Below are 25902 nucleotides of genomic sequence, written 5' to 3'. Positions count from 1 at the left end.
GTAATAAATAATTGTAATAACTAATTGATTTTTGTAATAATTGTAATACATTAATTTTTTCAATTTTCTGCTTTGCTAAAGAAATTGCAAAAAACATCAAGAACGGAAAAATTGAAAAATAGAATAAAAAACATCAAACTTACATTTTTTGTTTAAAATATTATGCAAAAAACGACATTTGGAAAAAAATTGTTTTACTAAAACAATGTTTTTTCAAAAAAAAATTAAATTAAAAATTTTACAAAAAAAAACTTCCAAAACTGAAAAAGGAAAAACAAAAAGTATAAAACAACAAAATTCACATTTTTTGTTAAATACATAATTAAAAAACGGCATTTTTGAAAAAAATATTTTAGAAAACAACATTTTTTAAGAAAAAAAAAATAATTCAATAAAAAATTCAAAAACTGAAAAATAGAAAAATAAAAAACAAAAATAGCATTTTTTGGTAAAAACTTTGTGAAAAACGACATTTTTGAAAGATAAATTATTCTAGAAAAACTTGTTTTTGCAAAAAATTATGTAAATTAAAAATTTTACATAAAAAACTTCAAAAACAGACATAAGGAAAAATAGAAAAACAAAAAACATTACAAATTGCTTTTTTTGTTAAAAACCTTATGTAAAAAACTGCAATTTTGAAAGAAAAAATATTCTAGTAAAACTTGTTTTTTCAAAGAAAAAATATTAAAAATTAAAATTTTACATAAAAAAATTCAAAAACAGGAAAAAGGAAAAACAAAAAAACAACAAGTTGCATTTTTTGTTAAAAACCTTATGTAAAAAACGACATTTTGAAAAAAAAATTATTCTAGTAAAACTTGTTTTTTCAAACAGGAAATTAATTAAGTTTCATATTTTACATTAAAAAACTCAAAAACAAAAAAAAGGAAAAATAGAAAAATAAAAAACAACACAAGTTGCATTTTTTGTTAAAACCTTATGTAAAAAACGGCATTTTTTGAAAGAAATTTTTTTTAGGAAAACAAAATTTTTCGAAAAAAAAATTTTAAAATTTTACATAAAAAAAAATTTAAAAACAGAAAAAAATTTAAAAAACAGAAAGAAAAGGAAAAATAAAAAATTAAAAAACCAACACAAGTTGCATTTTTTGTTAAAAACCTTATGTAAAGAACGGCATTTTTGAAAGAAAAATTATTCTAGTAAAATTTTTTTTTTCAAAAAAAAAATTAATTAAATTTAAATTTTTACATAAAAAAAATTAAAAAACAGAAAAAAAGGAGAAATAAAAAATAAAAAAACATCAAGATTTACATTTTTGTTAAAAACAGTGTGTAAAACACAACAATTTTCAAAAAAAATCATTTTAGTAAAAAAGATTTTCATTTAAAAAAATGATTCAGTTCAAGACTTCACATTAAAAAACTTCAAAAACTGACAAATGGAAAATTAAAAAAGAAACCTTTTGTAAAAAAACGACTTTTTTGAAAAAAGTGGCATAGTAAAAGAATATATTTTTCAAAACAGTAAAAATTTATGTAAAGGTTTTCAATTTTTTTTAGAAAATTGTAAATTCTATACTTAAAGATTTGTATGAGTATCTATTTCTAAAATTTCCTGCCAAAAATTCTTCTTTTAAATGACCAGGTAATCTATTATCAAAGGCAGCAAGCTTATTGCAATATTCTGATGGGAAGAATTGCTGCTAGAGTTTGCTTCGAAATTATCACTGTAATTGCTTTGGATCATCCAGTATCAGCTGCCGGGAGTTCATTGCGGAAGCCAAAAAAACCCCGAGTTTTTGAAAAAACATTTTATGAAAACAAGCCTTTTTCATCCTTAACCGCCATTTTTGAGAAATAAAACAGATATTACAAAAACAGGCATTTTTTGACATAAATTTTAATTCAAAATTGAACTTGAAACAAAAATTAATTTCGAAAATGCATTTGTAAAACTCAAATACATTATATTATCAAAGTATCAATTCAAAAGCATACATAAAATTCAGCTTTTTCTGAGTGTAAAAAGAGAATATTACAAATTAAACAGTCAATTAGTCACCTCACGAAATAATAGTTTTTGGATCTGAAATTATACCGGAAATACAAACAGATAATCAGTCAAAGAAATAACTTCTCAGCCTGTTAGTTTAGTTACTATACAACTCAGCAGCTCGTCTCAATTTGCACGATGGAGGACACATGTTGTCTTCGTTTTCATCACCATCTAAATTTTTACTTCCCACTCTTTCAGGGTTATTGACAGCAGGAGCCCTTCTCTTGACAGTCTTTTGTGTACAAGACGCTGGTTGCTCAGATTTGAGGGAAGTTTTTTCAGATATTTTTTCTCTTGCTTCATTAGATAAAATATAATCTTGGTAATCTGTATAATCATTGAGTACAGTACTAAGGATGGTTCTGGCAGACTTGATTGAAATACTTTCAACACTCGATGCTCCCTGTACTTCTTTCATTGCATCTTGTCCAGTGTCTGTAGAAAAACACGCAAAAGGGACTGCCTGGTCCGATTTTTTGTTGTCTAACTTGGGATCAAGTGCGTTCTCTTCTTCTATAATTGCGATTATACTCCCTGTCAATGACCCATTTTCCCACTCGTCACAATCCCGATCAGGTTTCTGCTCCTGCAAATTGTCATACTCGTCAGACACACACCAGAGAAATTTAATTTCTCTCTCCTCCTCAAAAAATCCTAATTGATTTTCATACATTGGTCTATAGGACAACTCATAATCACAAAATTGTGCACGGACTGATCTGCTCAGTTCCATGTTGTCTGAGACTTGTAAAGTTTTGTTTTGGATATGGTTCTCGTAGAAGTCTAGAGTTGTCTGTTTGTATGAAACAGAGACTTCTGGCAAATTCTCGATTGCAATAATGAAGACTAGAAGCTGCCTCGGAATGGAGAATGGAGGTTCAGCTACCCAGCCGAAGCACGTCTTCCTCTCCTTTATAATTGCTACATCATCATTGAAATCGGGGAAGAAGAAGTGGGCCTTCAGATTTTCGTTCAATTTCACAGATTTGATATTCATTATTCCAGCTTTTTTAGGAGACGACGGTTGAACTCCTAAATAAAATGAAAATACAGATATTGAAAAAAAATTTTCTCTCTGAAGAAATAATATGCTATTTGCGAATGAGTACGATGATTATAATAGCCCATTATTCTTTTTTTTGGTCTGTTTTCATATTCTATAACAGAGGTGACTTACCTGGAATGGGAAATAGGAAGATGTCCTAGAGATGAAGAATATCCACTGAAAGGTTTATAACTGAAAACTTAGGTTTGTAGGAAAAGGAGACTGAAATTGTCTCCGAAAAACAATGAAAAAGCTTACTATAGTTGTGTTGTTGAAGAGAAGGAAAATAAGCACAATGAGTTGAATTTTTGTTTGTACACTACAATAAAAAATGACATCATTATGATGCAATAGTGACGTAATTATTACATTATTATGAGTAAGACCTCAATCACGTGAGCGGTGTATGCTTCGATAAAATAAGAATAATATCGTAATTAGTAAGTATTATTTTCTGTTCACATGAGTTCAGTGACCCCATTCAATACTTAAGTATCCGTATTTGTAGTAATCATATGAGGTAGTTGGACTAAATTTTGTTCCAAAGAGGTGAGTGACCCTCTTACAAAAAATGAGATCACTTAATTGTTTGTAATTGACAAAATAGTAGGACGTTATTGTTAAATAACTATGATTTAACTCAAACATTTAACGATTAATTCTGAACAATAGCAAAAAATTTCGTGACAAATTTGTGCTCATTAAACCTATATCGATCACCTGAGAAGATTCGTCTTTACAAAAGATGATCTCAAAGGTTGATGTTTTAAGGTCACTAAATAATTCGATTGTTGATAAGAACTTAGAGAAAAACGGATGGTGGCAAGATGGTCTAGTTTTTGATATATTTTAGATAAAACTTTGATAAAATTTTGTTATTTTGATTACAATTTGGGTATTTTTTGACAAGATTTCGCTATTTTGTTGTAAAAATGGGTATTTTTGGCGAAATTTGTGTCTCTTTGTGTGGCAAGTATTGGGATATTTTTGCTAGAACAGGGTTCTTTTTTTGCAGGAATTAGGTATTTTTGGAAAAAATTTAGTAGATTTTGGTAATAACTGGGTATTTTTGCTATGAATTGTGTAATTCATGACTAGAAACAGATATTTTTGTGCTAGAATTGATTTTTTTTGGCAACAGTTTGATATTTTTTGTAAGCATTTGGGTGTTTTTGACAGTAATTGGATGTTTTGAGCTAAGAATTGGGTATTTTTTTTTCGTCAGAATTGGGTATTTTTTGGTCAGAATTGGGTTTTTTTTGGCCAGAATTGGGTATTTCTTGGGATGAATTGGGTAAATTTGCCAAGAATTGGGTATTTTTCGGCCAGAATTGGGTATTTTTTTGGACAGAATTGAGTATTTTTTGGCCAGAATTTGGTATTTTTTGGGATGAATTGCCTAATTTTGCCAAGAATTGGGTATTTTTTGGCCAGAATTGGGTATTTTTCGGTCAGAATTGGGTATTTTTTGGCCAGAATTGGGAATTTTTTGGTCAGAATTGAGTACTTTTTGGGAAGAATTGGGTATTTTTTGGAGAAAATTGGGTATTTTTGCCAAGAATTGGGTATTTTTTGGCCAGAATTGGGTATTTTTTGCCAAGATTTGGGTATTTTTTGGGAAGAATTGTGTAATTTTGCCAAGAATTGGGTATATTTTTTGAAAATTTGGGCATTTTTTTGGAACATTTGGGTATATTTTGGCCAGAATTGGGTACTTTTTGGCCAGAATTGGACATTTTTTGGGAAGAATTGGGTATTTTTTGGGAAAAATAGGGTATTTTTTGCTAGAAATTGGGTATTTTTTCCAAAAAATGGGTATTTTTTGGGAAAAATTGGGAATTTTTCGACAACGATTGGCTATTTTTGGACAAGAATTAGGTATTTTTTGTATTTTTTGGTATGAAATGGGTATTTTTTTTCATTTTTTTAAGAATAGGGTATTTTTTAAAAAGAACTAAATATTTTTTACCAAAAATTTTTTTGGTTTCAGGTTTCAGAATACCATTCTCAAAGAAATTGTTTTGTAGTTTGAGGTTTTGAGAAACTAAAACTTCAAAAAACCCAAACCCATAATCTATAATTGACCGTGAAGTTACCACCATTGAACTCCATTTCGAAAAATACCCTCTGAAGTTGTACTGTAGCATATATTTTCGACCAAAAAAATTTTAGTTTGAGGTTTGAGAATCTGAAACTATGAAAAAAAACAAAAAAAATTTTCAGTGATGGTTTTCTGTGCTTTAGTATTTTTCATTGAAATCTGTGTTAAAAAATTTCTAATCGATTATTAGAACAACCTTATTTGATTTTTTTTAACGGTTTTGGTTTTTTTGAAACTGAAACTGCCGAGAAAAAACCAGAAACTACCAAAAGAAAATGCCAAAAAATCGATTTCTTGCATGCTTTCACATCATGAGTAAAATCAATTGAAAAAAAATTGACATTTTCAAAAAAATCTTTCAAGAAGTTTTTTGAAAAACTTCCGATAATTTGACATTATTGAAATCAAAACGTCATTAATAATCAAAAACTAAAAAAATTTTTATAATTGAAAAAATTATGCGTAAATGAAAAGTTTGAAAGTAAAAGTTCTGCTGATATAATTTATTTAGTAGATAAGATTAGCTGAAGTGCATTACAGCGGATGCATTTCCCTGGGGTAATTAAGATAATTACCCCTGGGTAATTACGATAAGATGACAGGTCTATTGTTCTCACTCTCTTTTTTAGGTACGTCTTTGGAAAATTGATGAAAATAGGCTATAGGTAATCTTAGGTACGTCCTTTTACCCCCCCCCCCCCCCCCCCCCCCCAGGTCTGCTTACCCTCTACTACTTCAGTTGCATTCCAAACACTTTCATGTTCAATATCTGTTTGCTTAAAATTTGCAAGACAGAAAGTTTATTCATCTAGAAAGAATACTAGAATAAATATTAAAAGATGTCTTTGTACGTACCAGAAAAAATTCTTTGTAGATAAATAATCTTGAACGCCTGAGGTTTACAGGTATAAGTGAAATCACATTTTTACGCGGGATGAGTATTCTCGGTTATCATTCACCAAAGATCATTTTTTGGTTCCATAACACACATGAAAAATTTCCTAGTATGATGTTGCAATGATTAGTAATAATCATATATGATCGATCTTTCACGGACACTAAGACCCATAGATACCTGAGAACTGTTGCCGGCGTTTTGTTTTCGACGACTCTTCTTACTTCCACCTCCAGTTTTATTTTTGTTCTTTTGTTCCTTATTCTTCTCACTCGGCTCATCGTTCTTGTCTTGCTCGCAAATCCATGAGTGAGATTTGCACATGATGTTGTGTTTGAACCAGTGAAATGTTAGCTCGTTGCGAACATTGTGATAACTGAAGTCAATCGAAGGCATGTCCGGAATTCCCTCATCTGCAGAAAACGCATGAACTTTTTTAGATAGTTTTGACAAAATTTGAAACCAGAACTTGACAAAATTTGGCAAAATTATGTTAAAAAATTTGACATCATTTATAAAATTTGAAACAAAAATTAAACAAAATTTGACAAACTTGATAAAAATTGAAACAAAAATAAGCAGACTCAAAAGTTGGTAAACTATGTTTTGATATATACTGTCTGCGTTTTTACCAAAACAAAGGCACCATCAAAAGTCTTTTTGGTATAAATTTACCGACTTCTACATTAAAAACATTGATAAAATTATTTCTTAACTCATTTTTATAAGGAAACAAAAACAAAAGCATGTAATTTTCTAATGGCTTAGTGCAGAATTTCTCTTACAGTAATTTTATAACCATAAAAAATTTGATTCATAATATTTGTGGTTTTTGTTTTTGTAAGAAAAAAAATAGTATAAAAGAGCTCAAATAGGTACATTCGTTAGTATCGTTTCCCAGAATCGTGTACGGTGTACCCTCGACAACATCCGGGCAGTGACTGAGCCGAAGGGGCCCAGGGCCGAAACCCACATCAATGATCACATTTCGACAAAGATCTTCAGCGTAGCATGCCTAAAAATTCCAATTGTAGGACTCTTATAGTTGCATACAAAAAGGGATCTTTTCCGTTTGTGCCCCCCAGTACGTTATGCGCCCGCCAGTTACAGAGCACGTGCCATTACATTGTAAATCATTATGTAAAAATATGGCACGTGCGTCGGGGGGTGCAAATAATATGCGCCCACTAAGCTGGGGGGGGGGGGCACAAACGGAAAAGATCCCAAAAAAGAATAGCAATAAGTGAGCTCGAGCTTGTAATTATGGTGCTCGTATAATATGATGCTTTTAAAATAATTCGGATCTTTTCCGTTTGTGCCCCCCCCCACCAGTGCGTTATGCGCCCCCAGGTCGAGGTTTGGCGATGAAATTTCGTATGAAATGCTGTGAAAAAAATAATTTTCACCGCGTATTTCTTACATCTTTTTGCGGTGAATGCGGTGAATCGCGGTGAATTATTTACTTTCTCCGCGTTCTCAATATTCTTACAAAGAAGAATCTTTTCTACACGGGTTCGAACCACTGACCTCCTGCATGCCTTCAGCTGCCTATTCCACTTCACCAACTTTCATTTAATTCCTGGATATTTCCTGTGAATTTAAATCAGATTGAGTAAAAGTTGAAAGGAAATGCGGTGAATTTTTGTAAGAAATGCGGTGAAATGAGGTGAATTATTTTTTTTCTCCTCATTCACCGCTTTCACTGCATTTCTTACATTAATTTGTCACAAAAGTTGATGCGGTGAATTTTTTTGAAGAAATGCGGTGAAATGCGGTGAAATATTTATTGTCACCGCATTCATCGCAATCATTGCATTTCTTACAAAAATTTACCGCATTCACCGCATTACTTACAAAAATTTACCCAAAAACCTCGACCCGGGCCCCTAGTTATGCGCACCCCAGTTATGCTATTACAAGTAAATCATTGTGTAAAAATATGGCACATGTGTCTGGGGTTGCAAATAATATGCACCCACTAAGCTGGGGGTACAAATACAAATGGGAAATATCCAATAGTTCTATCCTGGCTTGGAAAATTTCCGCCCTCTCCCCGAGGTCCATGACTCGCCTAGCTTTGAAACACGCACGTGCAAGTTTCAAAATGCATGAAATCCATAGTGTCAGAAGTTAAAACGCTAGAAGGTCTCTGTTTACACAGCCAGAAGTTGACTTTTAGCTTGAAAGCTGCGTGCTTCAAGCAGTGTTACGTGACTCGTGACTCCTCACAAGACCCCATCATTCCCCTCCCCCATCCCCCCCAACCCCCCACCCCCTCCCCTCAGCTTAGTGACCAGCGACCAGCTAACCAGATGTTGGATATTGAACTCACAGTTATGGAATTTAGTGGTTTGGTCTCGTTTTTATAGTCTGTCAATTTGGCAAAGTACTCATCAGGCATCATTAGTCTGTTACTCATTCCGTAGTGAAGGTATTTCACCACTTGCACTATGCAGCATTCATCTAAACAGAAGATACAGCATTCATCTATACAGCATTCATCTATACAGCATTCATCTAAACTTTTCACTGAGTAATGTTATTTAAAGTTCTGAATTCAGTCTTTGTCATGTCGGATCTGTTCTGTTTTACCCCCCCCCCCCTTGTGTTTTTTTATGTCACAAGTTACAAATGATGTGTGTTGTTATATAGCACGTTATTATATTAAAAAACGAGTAAGAGCGCCTGGGTGCGTAAAGACGTTATATGCCCACTCAGCTGGGGGGGGGGGGGGGGCGAAACAGCATAGATCCGGAAACCCTCATCTTGTAAGAACTGAAAAGTTTCATTCATTGAATGGTTAATTTGGGAGCACTTCCCGGGTCGAGGTTTTTGGGTAAATTTTTGTAAGAAATGCGGTGATTTCGGTGAATGCAGTGAAAATAAATATTTCACCGCATTTCCTACAAAAGTTCACCCCGAAATTCACTGCATTTCTTACAAAAATTCACCACATATGATTTACAAAGTTTACTCAATCTGATTTAAATTCACAAGAAATTTTAAAGATTGCAGTGAGAGTTGGAGCAGTGGACTAAGCAGTGGAAGGCATGCAGGAGGTCAGATGTTCGAACACGTGTTTTTTTGTATGACTACTGAGAACGCGGTGAAAATAAATAATTCACCGCGATTCACCGCATTCACCGCAAAAAGATGTAAGAAATATGCGGTGAAAATTATTCACCGCATTTCTTACAAAAATTCATCGCCAAACCTCGACCCGGGTTACAATTTGAAAATTTATAATATGATCACGTCGAATGACTATCTACGATAAATGCAAGCTGCGGTCGAGTTGTTTTGAATGGATATCTTGGGCGCTTAAGTTCTAAGTTCGATAAAGGCCAAATGTTAACACCAAATAGCTGCCGGTTCTAAACATATCAAGATTGCGGGATAACAGCCGAAAAATGGACTTCCAGAATTGTTATAACAACAGACAAAAAAGCAAGGAAATTATTCGAGTTTGAGCCTAAACCTAAGCCTATTTTTCGTGCGACAATTTTTTTCTTGCTCAGATTCTCCTTGTAAATCCATCAGTCCATGCATCTCAACACTTCTTGACGTATCCAAGTTATGAAAGCTTTTTTCCATCTATTTCCCTCTATATCATTTTAGGCAACAAATGTGTGCAACAAATGTGTAAGAATCTTGTAAGAATCTTGCAAGATCTTACAAAATTAACTTCTGTTTTCGACTCGGGTGCACACTATTTAACAAAATCCTAAACTTTAATCACCAAAAGCGTGAATTTCAATTACGGTATAGTAGTTACCTAAACCTAATGAAGGCACGCACTTACGTTCAGAGTACGAACTATCCCTTGCGTCGTTGTGTCAGTGTATTTTAATCACATTTTAACGCACTTTTCCGCATCCAATTTCAAATCTGGTTTTCTGGTTGTTAAAATCGTCCATTGGTAAAAGTCGCGAAAGTACGTATAATTCACAAAGGTACCCTAGTTGACCTTACAATTACATGACAATTACCCAATGCCATTATACCCAATGCCAAACTACCCAATGCTATTATACCCAATGCCAAAATACCCAACGCCATTGTACCCAATTCACATTAATATTTTCGTTCCATAATTTTCGTTCCATAATTAGCAGAAAATAGTTCTTACAGGTATGATTTAACAAGCGAATAATTTGATCCCATGTTCAGTTGTGATAGTTTCATATAAAGTCCCACGGGCCACTGAGGCAAGGTCATGGCCATTAAGTATGTTAAAACATACGGGTAATAGCGACTGCTAATTTGTTGTCGGATTTTTGATCAAAAATATCAGAGTACATTGGGTATAATGGCATCCGGTATAATGTCGTTGGGCATTTTGGCATTGGATATGATAGCATTGGGTAAATTGTCCTGACGCCGACCTTACACGCCTATCTTGTAAGTCGTTGTAAGGCATTTGCAAGACTCTTTTACCAAATTGTATAATCTTACAAGAGTCTTGTAAAACTCTCCTAAGATAGGCTTATAAATGGAAGACTGTTACAAAATAGGCAAGTGATGAAGCAAGAGATTAACAAGATATGCGTTTTCTCTTGCAAGAATCTTACAAGATAAGCATTATTCCTTAAAAATTATTCTTTCTCGTTTTTGTATCGCCAATGCCCTAAAAAACAAATAAAATTGCAAACTTATGTCTGAGAATTATCTCAAGATCAGTTAAAAAAACCGGACGATGAACCCATCGCACTGATGAACAATCCTTGCAAGATACCCAAATTTTACAAGAGGAGATGAACGCGCTTATCTTGAAAGATACTACAAGATATCTTACATGATAAGTGTGTAGATACAAGACTCTTACAAGATAGGTTTGCAGATGTAAGAGACGTACAAGATAGATATGTAGATGCAAGATCTTACAAGATAAGTGTGTAGATACAAGAGACGTACAAGATAGATATGTAGATGCAAGATCTTACAAGATAAGTGTGTAGATGCGAGATGTTACAAGATAAGTGTGTAGATACAATCTTACAAGATAGGTGTGTAGATGCAAGATCTTACAAGATAAGTGTGTAGATACAAGACTCTTATAAGAAAGATATGTAGATGCAAGATCTTACAAGATAAGTGTGTAGATGCGAGATGTTACAAGATAAGTGTGTAGATACAAGACTCTTACAAGATAGATATGTAGATGCAAGAACTTACAAGATAAGTGTGGAGATACAAGACTCTTACAAGATAGATATATAGATGCAAGATCTCATAAGATAAGAGTGCAGATTCAAGATCTTGCAAAATAAGCGTTTGTTTTGCAAGATTCTTACAAGATCTTATATGATAGGCGCGCAAAGTCGACAAGAGTAATTAAGAGCACATGTAAAAGCATAGGCTGTTATCTTTTCTTATGTTCGAGTGCAATATTGCACGAATTCGCTTTCCACACATGTTATTAAATTGACAGTAATGACAGTCACATCTGTAAATCGCCTGTAAATTAATGTTATTGATGAGTTATAGAAATTCTTTTGCTTACGTGGGCTTATTTCATTGACGAAGTTGATGCGTCTCCATTCGTGCCTGATGAGCACTTCAAACCAGGCTCTCAGGGCATCCTCGTCAAATTGAGCAGTTCTTGCATTCGCAACTTCGTCTGAGACGTCAGGAGTCTCATATGAATCCAAACAGTAGTAGGAACTGAACACATTATCAGTTGAATAAAGGAAACAAAACGAAAACGTACAAAAAATTAAACTCTAGAAGCAACCATGCTGAACAGACAGATCTTATTTTAATTAGGGAAACAAAACAAAAAACAAAAATCTATTGCTTAATGTTACTGTAAAAATTTTTGGAACGCAAACCAATTTTTTCTCACTAATCAACAATAGGGGTGAGGGAGGATGTCCCGGGGCGAGGTGTTAGAAAAATGACTCGACAAAACGTCGTCTGGGGGGTTTCATTCCGGGTCGTTAAATACCGTTAATGACCCGGTCTTTCTATTCATAAATCGGGTATTTCGGAACAATGACTCGGTCTTTCTATTTATAAATCTGGTATTTCGGAACAATGACAGACAGCAGATAGGGTGCAAAAGGTGCAGGGTTGGAGGCAAAAGGGGTGTCGCGGGGTCAAACTCGCTTCGTTCTCTTTGAAATGGCAACAGTAGATAACTACTGTGTGCCTAGAGACTCGAGGGTAAAAACATTGAAGCATTAAATCCTCGAGGAACCTCAATTTAGTCATTTTTTTGTAACTAGGTTGAGAATTAAAGTGATAGGAAACGCCTAAATTTAACATTATGAGAATTTGTGCCCCCATGTCAGCGTACTAGGTTCTTCGGGCGACAAAGATCTAAATTCAAACATATATCTGAAAGAAACTAAAGGTCCTTTATGTGATAAAGGAAATCACTATTGAAAAAGAAAGGAATCTAGTGCCAAAAACGTTGGGGCTCAGAACCTACCAAGTTTGACCCCCTTTTGCTCTGTACTTCTGTTTCAGTGTTTTTTTTAATCTGTTCATTTACAAATTTTGTAATGGCTGAGTGACTCTGCTTGAAGTCACTGAGAACTTCTGGCGTTTATCGAGAACCGCTAAGCTGTTCGAGATATTATGTCAGAATTTCGAAGTGACTTCTGCAGAGTCACTTAACCATGCTTAAAACACGAAACGCGCACGTTTTAAAATGACGAAAGTCAACGAAATTCAACATCTGGCTAAGTAGCAGCTTCTTGCATTTTGACTCGTGGCACAGCAGATTTTCGGCATTTTAAAATGTGCACGTGAGTGAGTTAAGTGTTGTTAGATAGCACGTTACTACATAATAAATTACCATTTGCAGAATAGATCCGAGATTTCAAGTCTGTTCAGTAGTGCACTGGAGAGCTCAATAATATTTCCACACGGTTGTTATAGCCACCAAGAAGTTATCAAACTCCGAGGCAAAGCCGAGGCGTTATGGTAACTTCGAGGGCAATAAGAACCGTATGGTATTTTTTAATCAACACCTGTTGCGATCATGTTTGTTTTTAGTCACCAGGTTTATCAAACTGTTTCCATTCTTAGACTACGAGTTTATCACCACTCTTTTAGCGGCACTGTTTACTTAGTAACAGTAGCGATAAAAGAGTGTGATAACTTCGTAGTCTAATGCTGAAGTGTTTTTCCAGTATTGATCGGGCATTAAAATTTATTACACTGGCAGTTTATTTAAATACTATTATCTCAACACGTGTTGATTAAATATGTTTATCAGAGGCAGGGGTAAAATATTTATAAGCTCGGTCTAAAAGATTGGCAAGCTTTATTCCAAAAAGATTTTTTAAGGTATGCCGAACAAACAATACTACATTTAGTATCAGGTTTAAAACCACACTTTTTTAAAGATTTTTCGATTGATTGAATTCCGGGATCTATTTTGTTTTGCCCCCCTCCCCAAATTAGTGGGCTTTTACCTTTTACGTCCCCAGTCGCACTTGATGTTTTTTTACATAATAACGTGCTATAATTTTAGGGGGGGGGGCAAAACGGACTTGATCCCAATTCTGTATATGGGTCTAAATCCAGATTATTTTGTTTATAATTATCGGGATGTATTCTATGTCAAAGTTCAGTGGGTATATAAGTTTTACGCTCCAAGGCTCACGCGCTATTTTTAACGTGCTTTTCTAACGAGCAGTTCTTGCATTCGCAACTTCGTCTGAGACGTCAGGAGTCTCATATGAATCCAAACAGTAGTAGGAACTGAACACATTATCAGTTGAATAAAGGAAACAAAACGAAAACGTACAAAAAATTAAACTCTAGAAGCAACCATGCTGAACAGACAGATCTTATTTTAACTAGGGAACCAATAAAAATCTATTGTTTAATGTCACTCTTAAACTTTTAGGAAAGCAGACCAAATGTTCTCACTAATCAACAATAGGGGTGAGGGAGGATGTAGTTGGCGAATATGGTGGGGAAGGGGGGATGGTTGGAGGTACAAATATTGCGAGGGGGTATGAGGATAGTCCACGTAGGTGGAGGTATAGGTAGGTGAGTTGGGTGAGGGAAATTAGGAGGTGTGGTTAGGCGGGGATAGTGTTGATGTGTCTGTATTTTAGGGTAGGGGAGTGGAGTAGATAGGAGATAGGATGCAAAAGGTGCAGGTTTGGGGGCAAAAGCGGGCTGTCGCGGGGTCAATATTCTCAAATTCGTTTCGTTCTCTTTGAAACGGCAACAGTAGATAACTACTGTGTGCCTAGAGACTCAAGGGTAAAAACATTGAAGCATTAAATCCTCGAGAAACCTCAATTTAGTCATTTTTTTGTAATTAGGTTGAGAATTAAAGTGTTAAGAACCTCCTAAATTTTAAATTATGAGAGTTTGTGCCCCCTGTCAGCGTACTAGGTTTGTCGGGCGACAAAGATCTAAATTCAAACATATATCTGAAAGAAATTAAAGGTCCTTTATGTGTAAAAGGAGATCACTATTGAAAAAAGGAAGCTAATGTCAAAAACGTTGGGGCTCAGAACCTACCAAGTTTGACCCCCTTTTGCTCTGTACTTCCGTTTCAGTGTTTTTTAATATGTTCAATTACAAATTTTGTAATGGCTAAGTGACTCTGCTTGAAGTCACTGAGAACTTCTGGCGTTTATCGAGAACCGCGAAGCGGTTCGAGATATTATGTCAGAATTTCAAAGTGACTTCTGCAGTTCACTTAACCATGCTTAAAAACGAAACGCGCACGTTTTAAAATGACGAAAATCAACGAAATTCAACATCTGGCTAAGTAGCAGCTTCTTGAATTTTGACTCGTGGCACAGCAGTTTTTCGGCATTTAAAATGTGCACGTGAGTGAGTTAAGTGTTGTTAGATAGCATGTTACTACATAATAAATTACCATTTGCAGAATAGATCCGAGAATTCAAGTCGGAGCTCACGAATATTGCCACACAGTTGTTATCGCCAGCGAGAAAGTATCAAACTCCGAGGCGAAGCCGAGGTGTTATGATAACTTCGAGGGCGATAAGAACCGTTTGGTATTTTTTTAAATCAACACCTGTTGCGATCATGTTTGTTTTTAGCCACCAAGTTTATCAAACTGTTTTCATCATTAGACTACGAGTTTATCACCACTCTTTTATCGCCACTGTTTACTTAGTAACAGGAGCGACAAAAGAGTGTGATAAACTCGTAGTCTAATGCTGAAGTGTTTTTCCAGTATTGACTGGGCATTAAAATTTATTACACTGGCAGTTTATTTAACTACTATTATCTCAACAGGTGTTGATTAAATATGTTTATCAGAGGAAGGGATGAAATATTTATAGGCTCGGTCTATAAGATTGTTAAACTTTATTCCAAAAAGATTTTTTAAGGTATGCTGAACAAACAAGACTATATTTAATATGAGGTTTAAAACCACACTTTTTTAAAGATTTCTCGATTGATTGAATTCCGGGATCTATTTTGTTTTGCCCCCCTCCCCAACTTAGTGGGCTTTTATCTTTTACGTCCCCAGTCGCACTCGATGTTTTTTTACATAGTAACGTGCTATAATTTTAGGGGGGGGGGAGGCAAAACGGACTTTATCCCAATTCTGTATATGGGTCTAAATCTAGATTATTTTGTTTAAAATTATCGGGATCTATTCTATGTCAAAGTTCAATGGGTATATAAGTTTTACGCTCCCAGGCTCACGCTCTATTTTTAACGTGCTTTTCTAACGAGCAGTTCTTGCATTCGCAACTTCGTCTGAGACGTCAGGAGTCTCATATGAATCCAAACAGTAGTAGGAACTGAATACATTATCAGTTGAATAAATGAAACAAAATGAAAACGTCCAAAAATTAAACTCTGGAAGCAACCATGCTAAACAGACAGATCTTATTATAATTAAGGAACCAAAAAAAAAAACAAAAATCCATTGCTTAATGATACTGTAAATTTTTTTTGGAACGCAGACCAAAAAAATTTTTCTCACTAATCAACAATAGGGGTGAGGGCGGATGTAGTTGGCGAATTTGGTGGGGAAGGGGGGGGTGGTTGGAGGTACAAATATTGCGAGGGGGTATTGGGATAGTCCGCGTAGGTGGAGGTATAGGTAGGTGAGGTGGGTGGGTGGAAATTAGGAGGTGTGGTTAGGCGGGGAGAGTGTTTATGTGTCTGTATTTTAGGGTGGGGGAGTGGAGTAGATAGCAGATAGGATGCAAAAGGTGCAGGGTTGGGGGCAAAAGCGGGCTGTCATGGGGTCAAAATTCTCAAATTCGCTTCGTTCTCTTTGAAATGGCAGCATGAATAACTACTGTGTACCTAGAGACTGAAGGGTAAAAATATTTTAGCAGTAAATCCTCGAGGAACCTCAATATAGTCATTTTTTTTGTAACTAGGTTGAGAATTAAAGTGACAGGAAACGCCTAAATTTAACAATATGAGAGTTTGTGCCCCCTGTCAGCTTACTAGTTTTGTCGGGCGACAAAGATCTAAATTCAAACATATATCTGAAAGAAACTAAAGATCTTTTATGTGATAAAAGAAATCACTATTGAAAAAGAAAGGAATCTAATGCCGAAAACGTTGGGGCTCAGAACCTACCAAGTTTGCCTCTTTTGCTCTGTACTTCTGTTTCGGTGTTTTTTAATCTGTTCAATTACAAATTTCGTATTGGTTAAGTGACTCTGCTTGAAGTCACTGAGAACTTCTGGCGTTTATCGAGAACCGCAAAGATATTATGTCAGAAATTCGAAGTGACTTCTGCAGAGTCACTTAAACATGCTTAAAACACGAAACGCACACGTTTTAAAATGACGAAAATCAACGAAATTCAACATCTGGCTAAGTAGCAGCTTCTGGCATTTTGACTTCTGACACTGGAAATTTTCGGCATTTTAAAATGTGCAAGTGAGTGTTTTAAGTGTTGTTAGATGGCACTTTACTACATGAAAATTACCTTGTGCAGAATAGATCCGAGATTTCAAGTCGGAGCTCATGAAAATTTCCACACGGTTGTTATCGCCACCGAGAAGTTATCAAACTCCGAGGCGAAGCCGAGGTGCTATGAAAACTTCGAGGGCGATGAAAACCGTATGGTAATTTTTCATCAACACCTGTTGCGAATATGTTTGTTTTTAGTCACCAAGTTTATTAAACTGTTTCCATCAATAGACTACGAATTTACCACCACTCTTTTATCGCCACTGTTTACTTAGTAACAGGAGCGATAAAAGAGTGTGATAAACTCGTAGTCTAATGCTGAAGTGTTTTTCCAGTATTGACTGGGCATTAAAATTTATTACACTGGCAGTTTATTTAACTGCTATTATCTCAACAGGCGTTGATTAAATATGTTTATCAGAGGAAGGGATAAAATATTTATAAGCTCGGTCTAAAAGATTGGTAAGCTTTAGTCCAAAGAGATTTTTTAAGGCATGCTGAACAAACATGACTACATTTAATATCAGGTTGTAAAAAATTGAGTTGCTGCATCTTTCAAAATATCCAACAACAAAACGCAAATGTTTTTTATCATTGTTATGAAAAATATCAGATTGAAAATGAATTAATGATCGTCTCGGTAGAAACAAACTGAGGAAAAAAAGTGTGCCTCTGCGTTCACTTAGAGTCTAAGATCTTCATCAATTTTATCAGAACATTTTTAATGAAGCTACTGAAACTGCTGTTTTTGAATTAAACATTTAAACTTCTGTCAACAAAATTTGTCGCATAACTTTGCTTCTCATGTTGATTCTGGAAGCTTGGTCTGGAAAACTATTACAATATTAGTCAGGTTGGGTTTAGGAAGAGTTTGTATTTAGGTGACAGGTGTTTGTGGTAGTGTCTTTTGAGTTATCTTCTGATTGACCAGTTCCTAGAAAATTCTTTTGAAAGGTTTTTAGGGCAAAAACTACACTTTTAATTATGCCATTTTTGGTAACAGGGATCATTGCATCTTAATTACGTTTTAAGCAACTGATTGTACCTGTCCCCCAAAATATAAATACTATTTAGATTTTGGGGGACTGGTATTTAGATTTTGGGGGACACGAAATTAGGTGACATCCTTTGTATCTTACTTTTCGCAAAAGGGGTTCCGGCAATTTTGCGAAATAAAAGAACATTCGGTGCGAAAATTAGGTAACAAATCTTGTTGCACGTTTCCGCTCAATTTTGGGTATCTAATATTCGCGCGCATTTTGAGTATGCAATAAGCACTTTAATAAAGATTTAATTGAAGCCTTCAAAGCTTTAAAGTGCCTTAAATACATGCTACCACAAAAACTGATTTTTTTCCGAAAAATCCCTCGCTTATAAAAGACTTTGTATATCAATGTGGGATTGGTCAATTTTAATAAGTAGTAATAAATAGTACTAATAAGTAGAAATAATTAGTTATAAAGTACTATAAGTAGTAATAAAGTAGTAATAAACTACTAATAGTAGTAATAAGTTAGGCTTGATTAAATAAGTATTAATTAAGTTAGGCTTAATTGCGGATTATATGCGAAATCGAGCTACATTGCGTGCGAAAAATAAATACATAAATGGAGCGAATGCGTGATACAACTCGCGCGAAAAATAGGTTATTAAGTTTGTACTTGTATTCCGCGGCTAAAATTAGGACACTTTTGCGAACACGGGAGACGATATTCCCTTCAATTTTACCAGTTTCTGCTGAAGTAGCTATTTTCCGCAATATTGTACCACTTTCAATGTATTAACATAGTAAAAACGAACACGAGATACACACATCGGGCATATCTGCCCGTGACGATTTGGGTATACCTCTGCACTGTAATGTAGCTGTTTTTTGGTTGCAAAAACGCAAAAAAGCAGATAGGTTAATTTGATAGAAAACTTTCAAGCTATCAGTAGTTTATTCGATAAGAAAAAAGAGTTTTTGCCAAATTTTTCTGCTTCGCGTGTTTTGTTAATTTTTTTTGAGTTTTTCTAGTTTCAATTTCTCAGTAGGAAAATAATTTTCCTTTGATATTTTTTCTGCGTCCATATTTGCTTGGTATAAGTGAGGCCCATACCTTCTTAACTGATTGTTTTGTTAATTGCAAATTTTAATTTTTTACTGACTTGCATTTCGGTGTATTCGGAGAACAAAATTATTTTCGGTTTAGGGAGAAATTGGAATAGCAATAATAAAAAGTGGACATTAGCACTTTCCGTCTTGGACGGTCTGGACGTACCGCCTTTCCGTCTGGGATCTCAAGCTGGGAAAGGTCCAACTGTTGATCAACGATGGCACCCGAATTTGTTCTTTTACATGTTGCAATTCATATTCTCCTAGATTAATGGTATTTACAAAAGAGATTCAAGGGGCTCCTCAGATTGTATGTGTAACAATTCTGCATAGGGATATTTTTCTCTCCTCTGTCAAATGATTTGTTCAAATCGAAAAATGTGCATCTTTTGCCTGTAACCATATTGTGAAAATTTGATGGGACTGATTGCCTGATCTGATGTGAAACGGCTAAAGTATCTAAGGTGTAACTTCCAAGGCCGAACCAAAAACTGCGATGTATGTTGAGTTCAAACACGCTTTAATTTCGCTGAAGCATTGTGTTATTTATTTTCTATTGTGTTATTTAGTTAATTATTTTCTCCGGTTATAGGGAGTAAAAAAGGAGCGTATAGTGGCTTTGCAAACATATAATATCGGTAAGCATTTTATCGACATGAGTTTGAGCTTTTTTTGATGTTCTATCTTTGTGTACCAAAATATCAAAATATTAGGCTTTTATTATCTCATTTATTCAGTGTTATTTTTGGTCCTCTTTTTTGGTCTTCACTTTTTTATAATCAAAGAAGGATTATTTGCTGAATAAAGTTTTTCGATTATTTTTTTGAAATTATTTTTCAGTAGAGTCATTTGCAGCTACTCGTGAATCGATGCCTACTCCAAGAAAATAAAAGTGAAGAAAAATATCCAAATATAAAAGATCTAAGAGAAGAGATACAAAAATTGAGTTTCTACTCCATATATCTTCTAGATGTTTATGGGTTTCGGACGAAATTGTATGGGGTGGAATTTTTGTGCTAAAAAAGGCAACGTCATAACAATCCAGTTCAAACATTTAGGTCAATTCATCGGCAGAGCTGATGTCAATCCGGTGAATGTGTCGAAAAAGGCATTTGACCGCTCTAGCTGTGGAAAAAGTAAACAGGTCAAAATGACTCACCTCTAAACATCGCAATTCCTGCAAAAATTTATCGGTAGCTCAACCGCAATGACCGTTTAAGTATGAGATTGTTACTGTGAAAAATTGTTTCACCTCAATTCACCCCATTTCTTGTTTCAGCATTTTTGGCTGGTCAATCATTGACCCGGGAAGATTAAGTAAGGAATTAGAAAAAATAGTGATTAAATATTTGCGAGCGTACCTGTATTTTCTGCATCTATTGCTGTATTCTTCGAATGTGTTCGAAAGGAAGAACACTAACGACTCCCAATCCTCACTGGGAGCATTTCGTTGCTCAGGAGTTTCGGACCCCACAATTGTCAGCCTTTCAAATTCTCGTTCAAGGGTACTGGCTTGTAAGTCCAAAACTGAAACAAAATTTTAGTTCGCATTGTATTTTTGGTTCGGCTTCACCTAAAATCAAAGAGTGAGAAAAAGGAAAACAATGCATCATGTTCTCGCCGATGGATTGATCACGTGACTCTGATGACGTCTTTGGGAAAATCGAGGACTGATATTAATTGAGAAACGAAGAGGCTGCAGTCAGAATAAAGTGAAGTGTGAAAAATAGTCTCAGAAAGAATTATAAAAAAAAGTGAATTGCAGCTGAAAATTTGAATTGTTCTTTTTTTATCATGGTTTCCACCCATACTGAAAACAGGGCAACCGTTGTGTATTCATGAAAGCTCCCATAAGCTTATCCACAAAATATGCCAAAAATAGCTGGGCGTTTGATATACTTAGCTACATAGTCTGAGTTTTGCGATCCAAGACTGCTCTTATTAGACCATGAAGGGTAACGGACAGTAGGGTCCATTGCGACCCTAAAAATTAATCAGAGCAGAGCTTTGGTTGCATTTTAAGTGTGTGCTAAGTGCGAAATCTTGAGTATACTTATTTAGTGATTGCTTAATCAAGACCCAGGTGGGTATGACTCATCAGACATACAAAAGTTTACCCCCCCAAAAAGAGGTCACTCTACCCGTACCTTACTCCAAGCGCGTTTCAGTACAGGATCAGTATAAATGCAATTCCTCATCATTACTGAATCATAAGCTGATTCATGTCAATTTTCTGACTCGTCAGACCTGCGTTCAGTCTGATTTTACAATGGCCAGACTTGGGCCAGGTGTGAGAATAAACGTCCATACTGGGATTGAACCCACCGTCTCTCGCTACCTAGAGATTTGTCCTCCTTTCTGGGCAACCTTGACTGTTAAAATGTTCTCTTTTGCGCCGTTAATAGACGCGTGAAGGAAACGAATTTCAAGCGAGAAAGCGAGCAAAATATATTATATGATAGACTTGCAATTATAATTTCCCCGAACTGACTTTCTATTGGAATTTGGTCGGGGGTAGCATTTGCAATCAATTTTGCTCTATTATGGCCGTGTCCCAGGGGTGATTTTAGCAAAAAATTTTAGCACCATCTTTTAATGACACTAGTCTAAAAGACAAAAACGATTTAATAAATGTTCGGTATGCTTGGTTCAATTTGTTCAGCATGTCCCGTTTCAAACTTAAGGAATCGTCGATATGTTCGGTCTCTTAGATTTGGTTTTATTGCTTTTTAAATTAGATGTGCATGTTTTAAACGCAACAAAAACATCCATACTAAATCTGATCTGTTTTCTTTATAATGTAGTCATAAACTACGATCATAATATGTAAATGTTATTATGAATTCAAATGTTACGATAACTTTTTAATGGCAAGAGTTTCAAAAGCAACACGTGGACACAATCTCTTCAGGAGAAAGTGAAAATTTGTATTTTCTTCTCAAGCTCATTGATGAAACTAGTTGAACAAATCTTAAGGAGTCTCGTTAAAGTCGTTTCTCACATAATATTGCACATTTTGATTTAATTGTCTACCAAATAGGGATAAATAACACATCAACAAATTTATGTTCAGCCAAACTCAATATGTAATATTTATTTTAAAAATACTAACAAATTCAAGATAGAACTAGAAGTCACAACAACCACAAATTTTCAACAGACATAAAATATATGAATCAAACGTATGAAGTCAATGGTGCGTCAAAATTTTCATGAAAAATTTATGAAAACACTTGTTGAAGATTTAAAATCCTAAGCTATCGATTGATAAATTTAGGTCATTGTAATTGGGACAAATTAGAAAAACAGCACGCCTTCTTTTTAGCAGGACTATGCAAATATACATTAAAAAATAACGCCTTGGGAAACTTTATTACAAAAAGAGAAGCTATTGAGACTTTACTTGCGGAAAAAATTGGTTACCAGATATTGCAAGCAGCATTGTTTTATAATTTTTTCTCGGAGCTGAATTCTAGTATAGACCTTTTTTTGCTCAAATTATTACCTGCTTTTGATCTTTTCGTTTAGGCAGCAAAAACTGAGATCTTTATTGCGAATCAAAAAGTTACTCAGTACAATACATTTATTTCTAACAGAATTGGAATTGAAAGCGAAATGAAAACCCGTCAAAACAAACTGATCTCATGATGTTTTCTAAAGTTTTCTATCGGTTTGTCTTGTAACACAAAGTTAAACATTTAAACTTGATAAATTTTTGAAAGGCGATCAACAATTATATCATCATTTTTAAAAATTGTTGTAAACTTTTTATTTCCTTTTTGGCCAATTTTCTTACCAAACTATATCTGAACGTCATTTCTGAGCGATTCAGCATTAAGTTTTGAGGCACCACGTGGAACAGAAGACGAGATTCTGATCCGAAAATCTGAATTTCAAAAACAAAGACACTATATCATAGTGAAATTGCTTTGCTGGGAGATCATCTCATAATAGCAGTTTCAATTATGTTTTTGAAAAATCAATCAAATTGTTGGAATTTTTGAAAAATTTAATTTGATTTTGTTGTCCTTGCAGAAATTCTCAGAATGTGTTGAACAAAAAAAACTGGCATTCCAAACACATCATGATGACAAGAGTGCAAAAATTTAAGAAAATTGGCGTAAATTAATTAAAAACATAAATTCAAAGAACGTTAACAGAATTACTTTTGTAATTAGTAAAATAACAATAGTAATTACCAGAATTACAATGGTACCAAAAACTATGAAAAGAAGTTTTTTTGTATTTAATATTGATATAAAAACATCCACTAAAGTGTAACAAATCGCTAAGATTAAAAATTTAGCAGAGATCTGATACTCATTTTTCCACATACACAGAAAAGTGGGAAATCTAAAGGGCTCTGTTTTCGTTAAAGCAGAAAAGAATTAATGCGATCAGAAAAAAAGTGCAAAATGATGTTATAATAAATCTTTGCTTTCCTACGTCTATACTAAATTCGCTTTGTTGATGATTATGCAGCAACGCTATCTTTTGTTTGATTTATCTGAGAAATTTTTTTGATGAAAAAATCAAGCAACTTGGACAAACAGTTGCTTATAAAGTGGGGTGCAAGACAACTAATTCGACGAAAACGGGGCCAGCTAAACAAGAAAAGTCTAAACAAGCTAACCAGTTTAATTAACTTGGAAATTAGGAAAAATTCCAACGAATAAAATATAACTTCTGGACATTCTATCATTAAGATATGAACTCAACTCTAGAAGTATTGGCTGTTTTGAGGCTGCAAAAAAATTCGGAAACCTTTTTGGTTATATCAATAAGAAGTGTTCAAACACTACATTTTTGAATATATACTGTGTTCCAATTTTTTTCAGTTTTAGCATGCCCGGGATGAAACTTCTTTGTAGTAATGCAAGGATCAAATATGATATCACAAATCATAACGTAATTCCTAGTACAAAACCTTATATGATTATCAAGAAATCATATATATATATATATATATATATATATTATATATACATATATATATATATATATATATATATATATATATATATATATATATATATATAGTCCTTGTCTGATTACCGAGAAATCATAAATATTTTCCCCCTGAAATTTTTTTTATGTAGTTTTTGAGGTTATTAATTAAGAATCATTAATTTGATACCGCGGCATCTTTATAGGACACGTCAAAATGCCCTGATATGCAAAGTTTTAGTGCAAACGTTGGGCTTAAAGAGTATCGAGGAGGCTGCTCACTTTAACAGATCTTCTAATTTCTTTGGAGCCAGCTGGTATCTAAATTTATCCATCTAAAGCAAAAATGGAAAATTGATTTTTAAAAGAACTTCAAAAAATATTTTAATGAAGTATTTCAACAAAAAAAGCATCGTTTTTGCGCTCCCAAGCAAATAAACAAACAGAATTTAGGGACTATAAGTCAAAATATGTACTCTTTTCTTTGTACATTATACGCAGAATATTGACAACGCACAATGTTTTATGGGTCATGCCTGACCCTGCATGATTACTAAGAAAGTTTTGCAAAGTCTTTGGAAAATGAAGACCACATTTTTTGCTTTCAAAAATTTATTTGTGATCCTTGTATGATTTTTAGGATACCTTAAATGATCTTTTATTGTTTCAACTGGAAAATCATACAAATCATAGATGACCTTGAATGATTACTGGGAATTATATATTACCTTGTATGACTACCCGGGATTTTTGTTTGATCTCCAACCCGGGTTTTTTATAGTGGCAGCCGCAGAGCATACGAGCTCAAAAACGGTACCATTGATATTTAGTTCAATTTTGCTGCCAAATTCCAACGTCTTTCTCACTAAAGCCTTCCCCTTCCCCCCTTTTAGTTGACATAGATGTGACATTTCTCTGTTGAATTAGAATTGTAGAAGAATCCATGAGATATATGGCTTATTTTATATTCCATCGAAAATTTTAATCAAGTTTCAAACTCGCTTAGTTTTGAAAAGCCAAAAAACATCAGGCTCAGTTTGTGGAAAACTTCTTTTTTTAAAAGTTTTTGGCTAGAAATTAGGCATATGAAAACTCCAGAACTTACCAATAAAGCATAGAATACACAAAAGTGCATAATGCATCTTGCTTTAGCTGATGTAGAAGTTGTCTATTGAAATATAGCCTTCATAATCAAGTGATCATTGGAAATGTTATTCAATGTCGTTCTTGTTTGCAGTGAAGATTTTCAGAAAGACAGAATCGGTTGATCGAGAACAATAAAATCACAATCAAATAATCTGTGATTTCAAATGGGTCAACATAATTAGAACCGTCCATTTGTGGTAATTTATTAATATCTCTACCCGTGTCGAAGTTACCCCCCCCCCCCCCCTGATTACCCCCCAACTGATGTAAGAGTAGGGGGGTAATGGTCTAGGTGGTGTAAACTGCTAAGCGCCTTAATATAATATTGAAATTTGATTCACCTTGTTGCTCCTCAGCACTGCGCGATGTTTTGCTTGTTTCTACCTTTTCACCGTGAGTAATTTTACCGCTCTTAATTTAGTACCATGTTTTTACCCCCGATCATATAAGCAGGCAATTTTTTCGACCCCAAAACCATTTCTCGAAATTCATCATGTGCCTAAATTTGATTGCTAATTGACCAATTATATGCAAAATTAAAATAGTGGCTAGATGACAAGGGTAAAACAAATAGGGGGAAAACAGGAAAAAAATTTTGCTCTACAAAATCTTCCCCCATTTTATAAAGCTCGTAAAGAATGAGTACTTGTTTGATAGCTCCTTGTTGCGGAGGGAACAAGATATGATAGTGCCAGTCCAGCTTCATTCATTAGAAAACGGACACTAGTTGTTACTTTAGATCGACAGACTCTTCATGGTATAATTCT

General features: G+C 34.4%; 1 protein-coding gene across 1 annotated transcript; it reads right to left on the bottom strand.

Annotated features, from left to right (window-relative positions):
• Nucleotides 1-2113: 2113 nt before the first annotated feature.
• Nucleotides 2114-25219, bottom strand: LOC142358072 (uncharacterized). Its single transcript, XM_075409545.1, has 7 exons — nucleotides 25095-25219; nucleotides 20404-20569; nucleotides 11564-11724; nucleotides 8393-8523; nucleotides 6940-7075; nucleotides 6241-6473; nucleotides 2114-2605 (listed from the first exon to the last, which is right to left on the bottom strand). The coding sequence occupies exons 1-7, from the start codon at nucleotides 25129-25131 to the stop codon at nucleotides 2114-2116; spliced, it is 1356 nt and encodes a 451-aa protein (XP_075265660.1). The 5' UTR covers nucleotides 25132-25219.
• Nucleotides 25220-25902: the final 683 nt, after the last annotated feature.

The sequence above is a fragment of the Convolutriloba macropyga genome, unplaced genomic scaffold (assembly GCF_964194025.1).
Source record: "Convolutriloba macropyga unplaced genomic scaffold, txConMacr16.3 SCAFFOLD_2830, whole genome shotgun sequence".
Lineage (NCBI taxonomy): Eukaryota > Metazoa > Xenacoelomorpha > Acoela > Convolutidae > Convolutriloba > Convolutriloba macropyga.
Note: the sequence above shows the minus strand (reverse complement) of the source record. Positions and strands in the feature narration are given on the sequence as shown.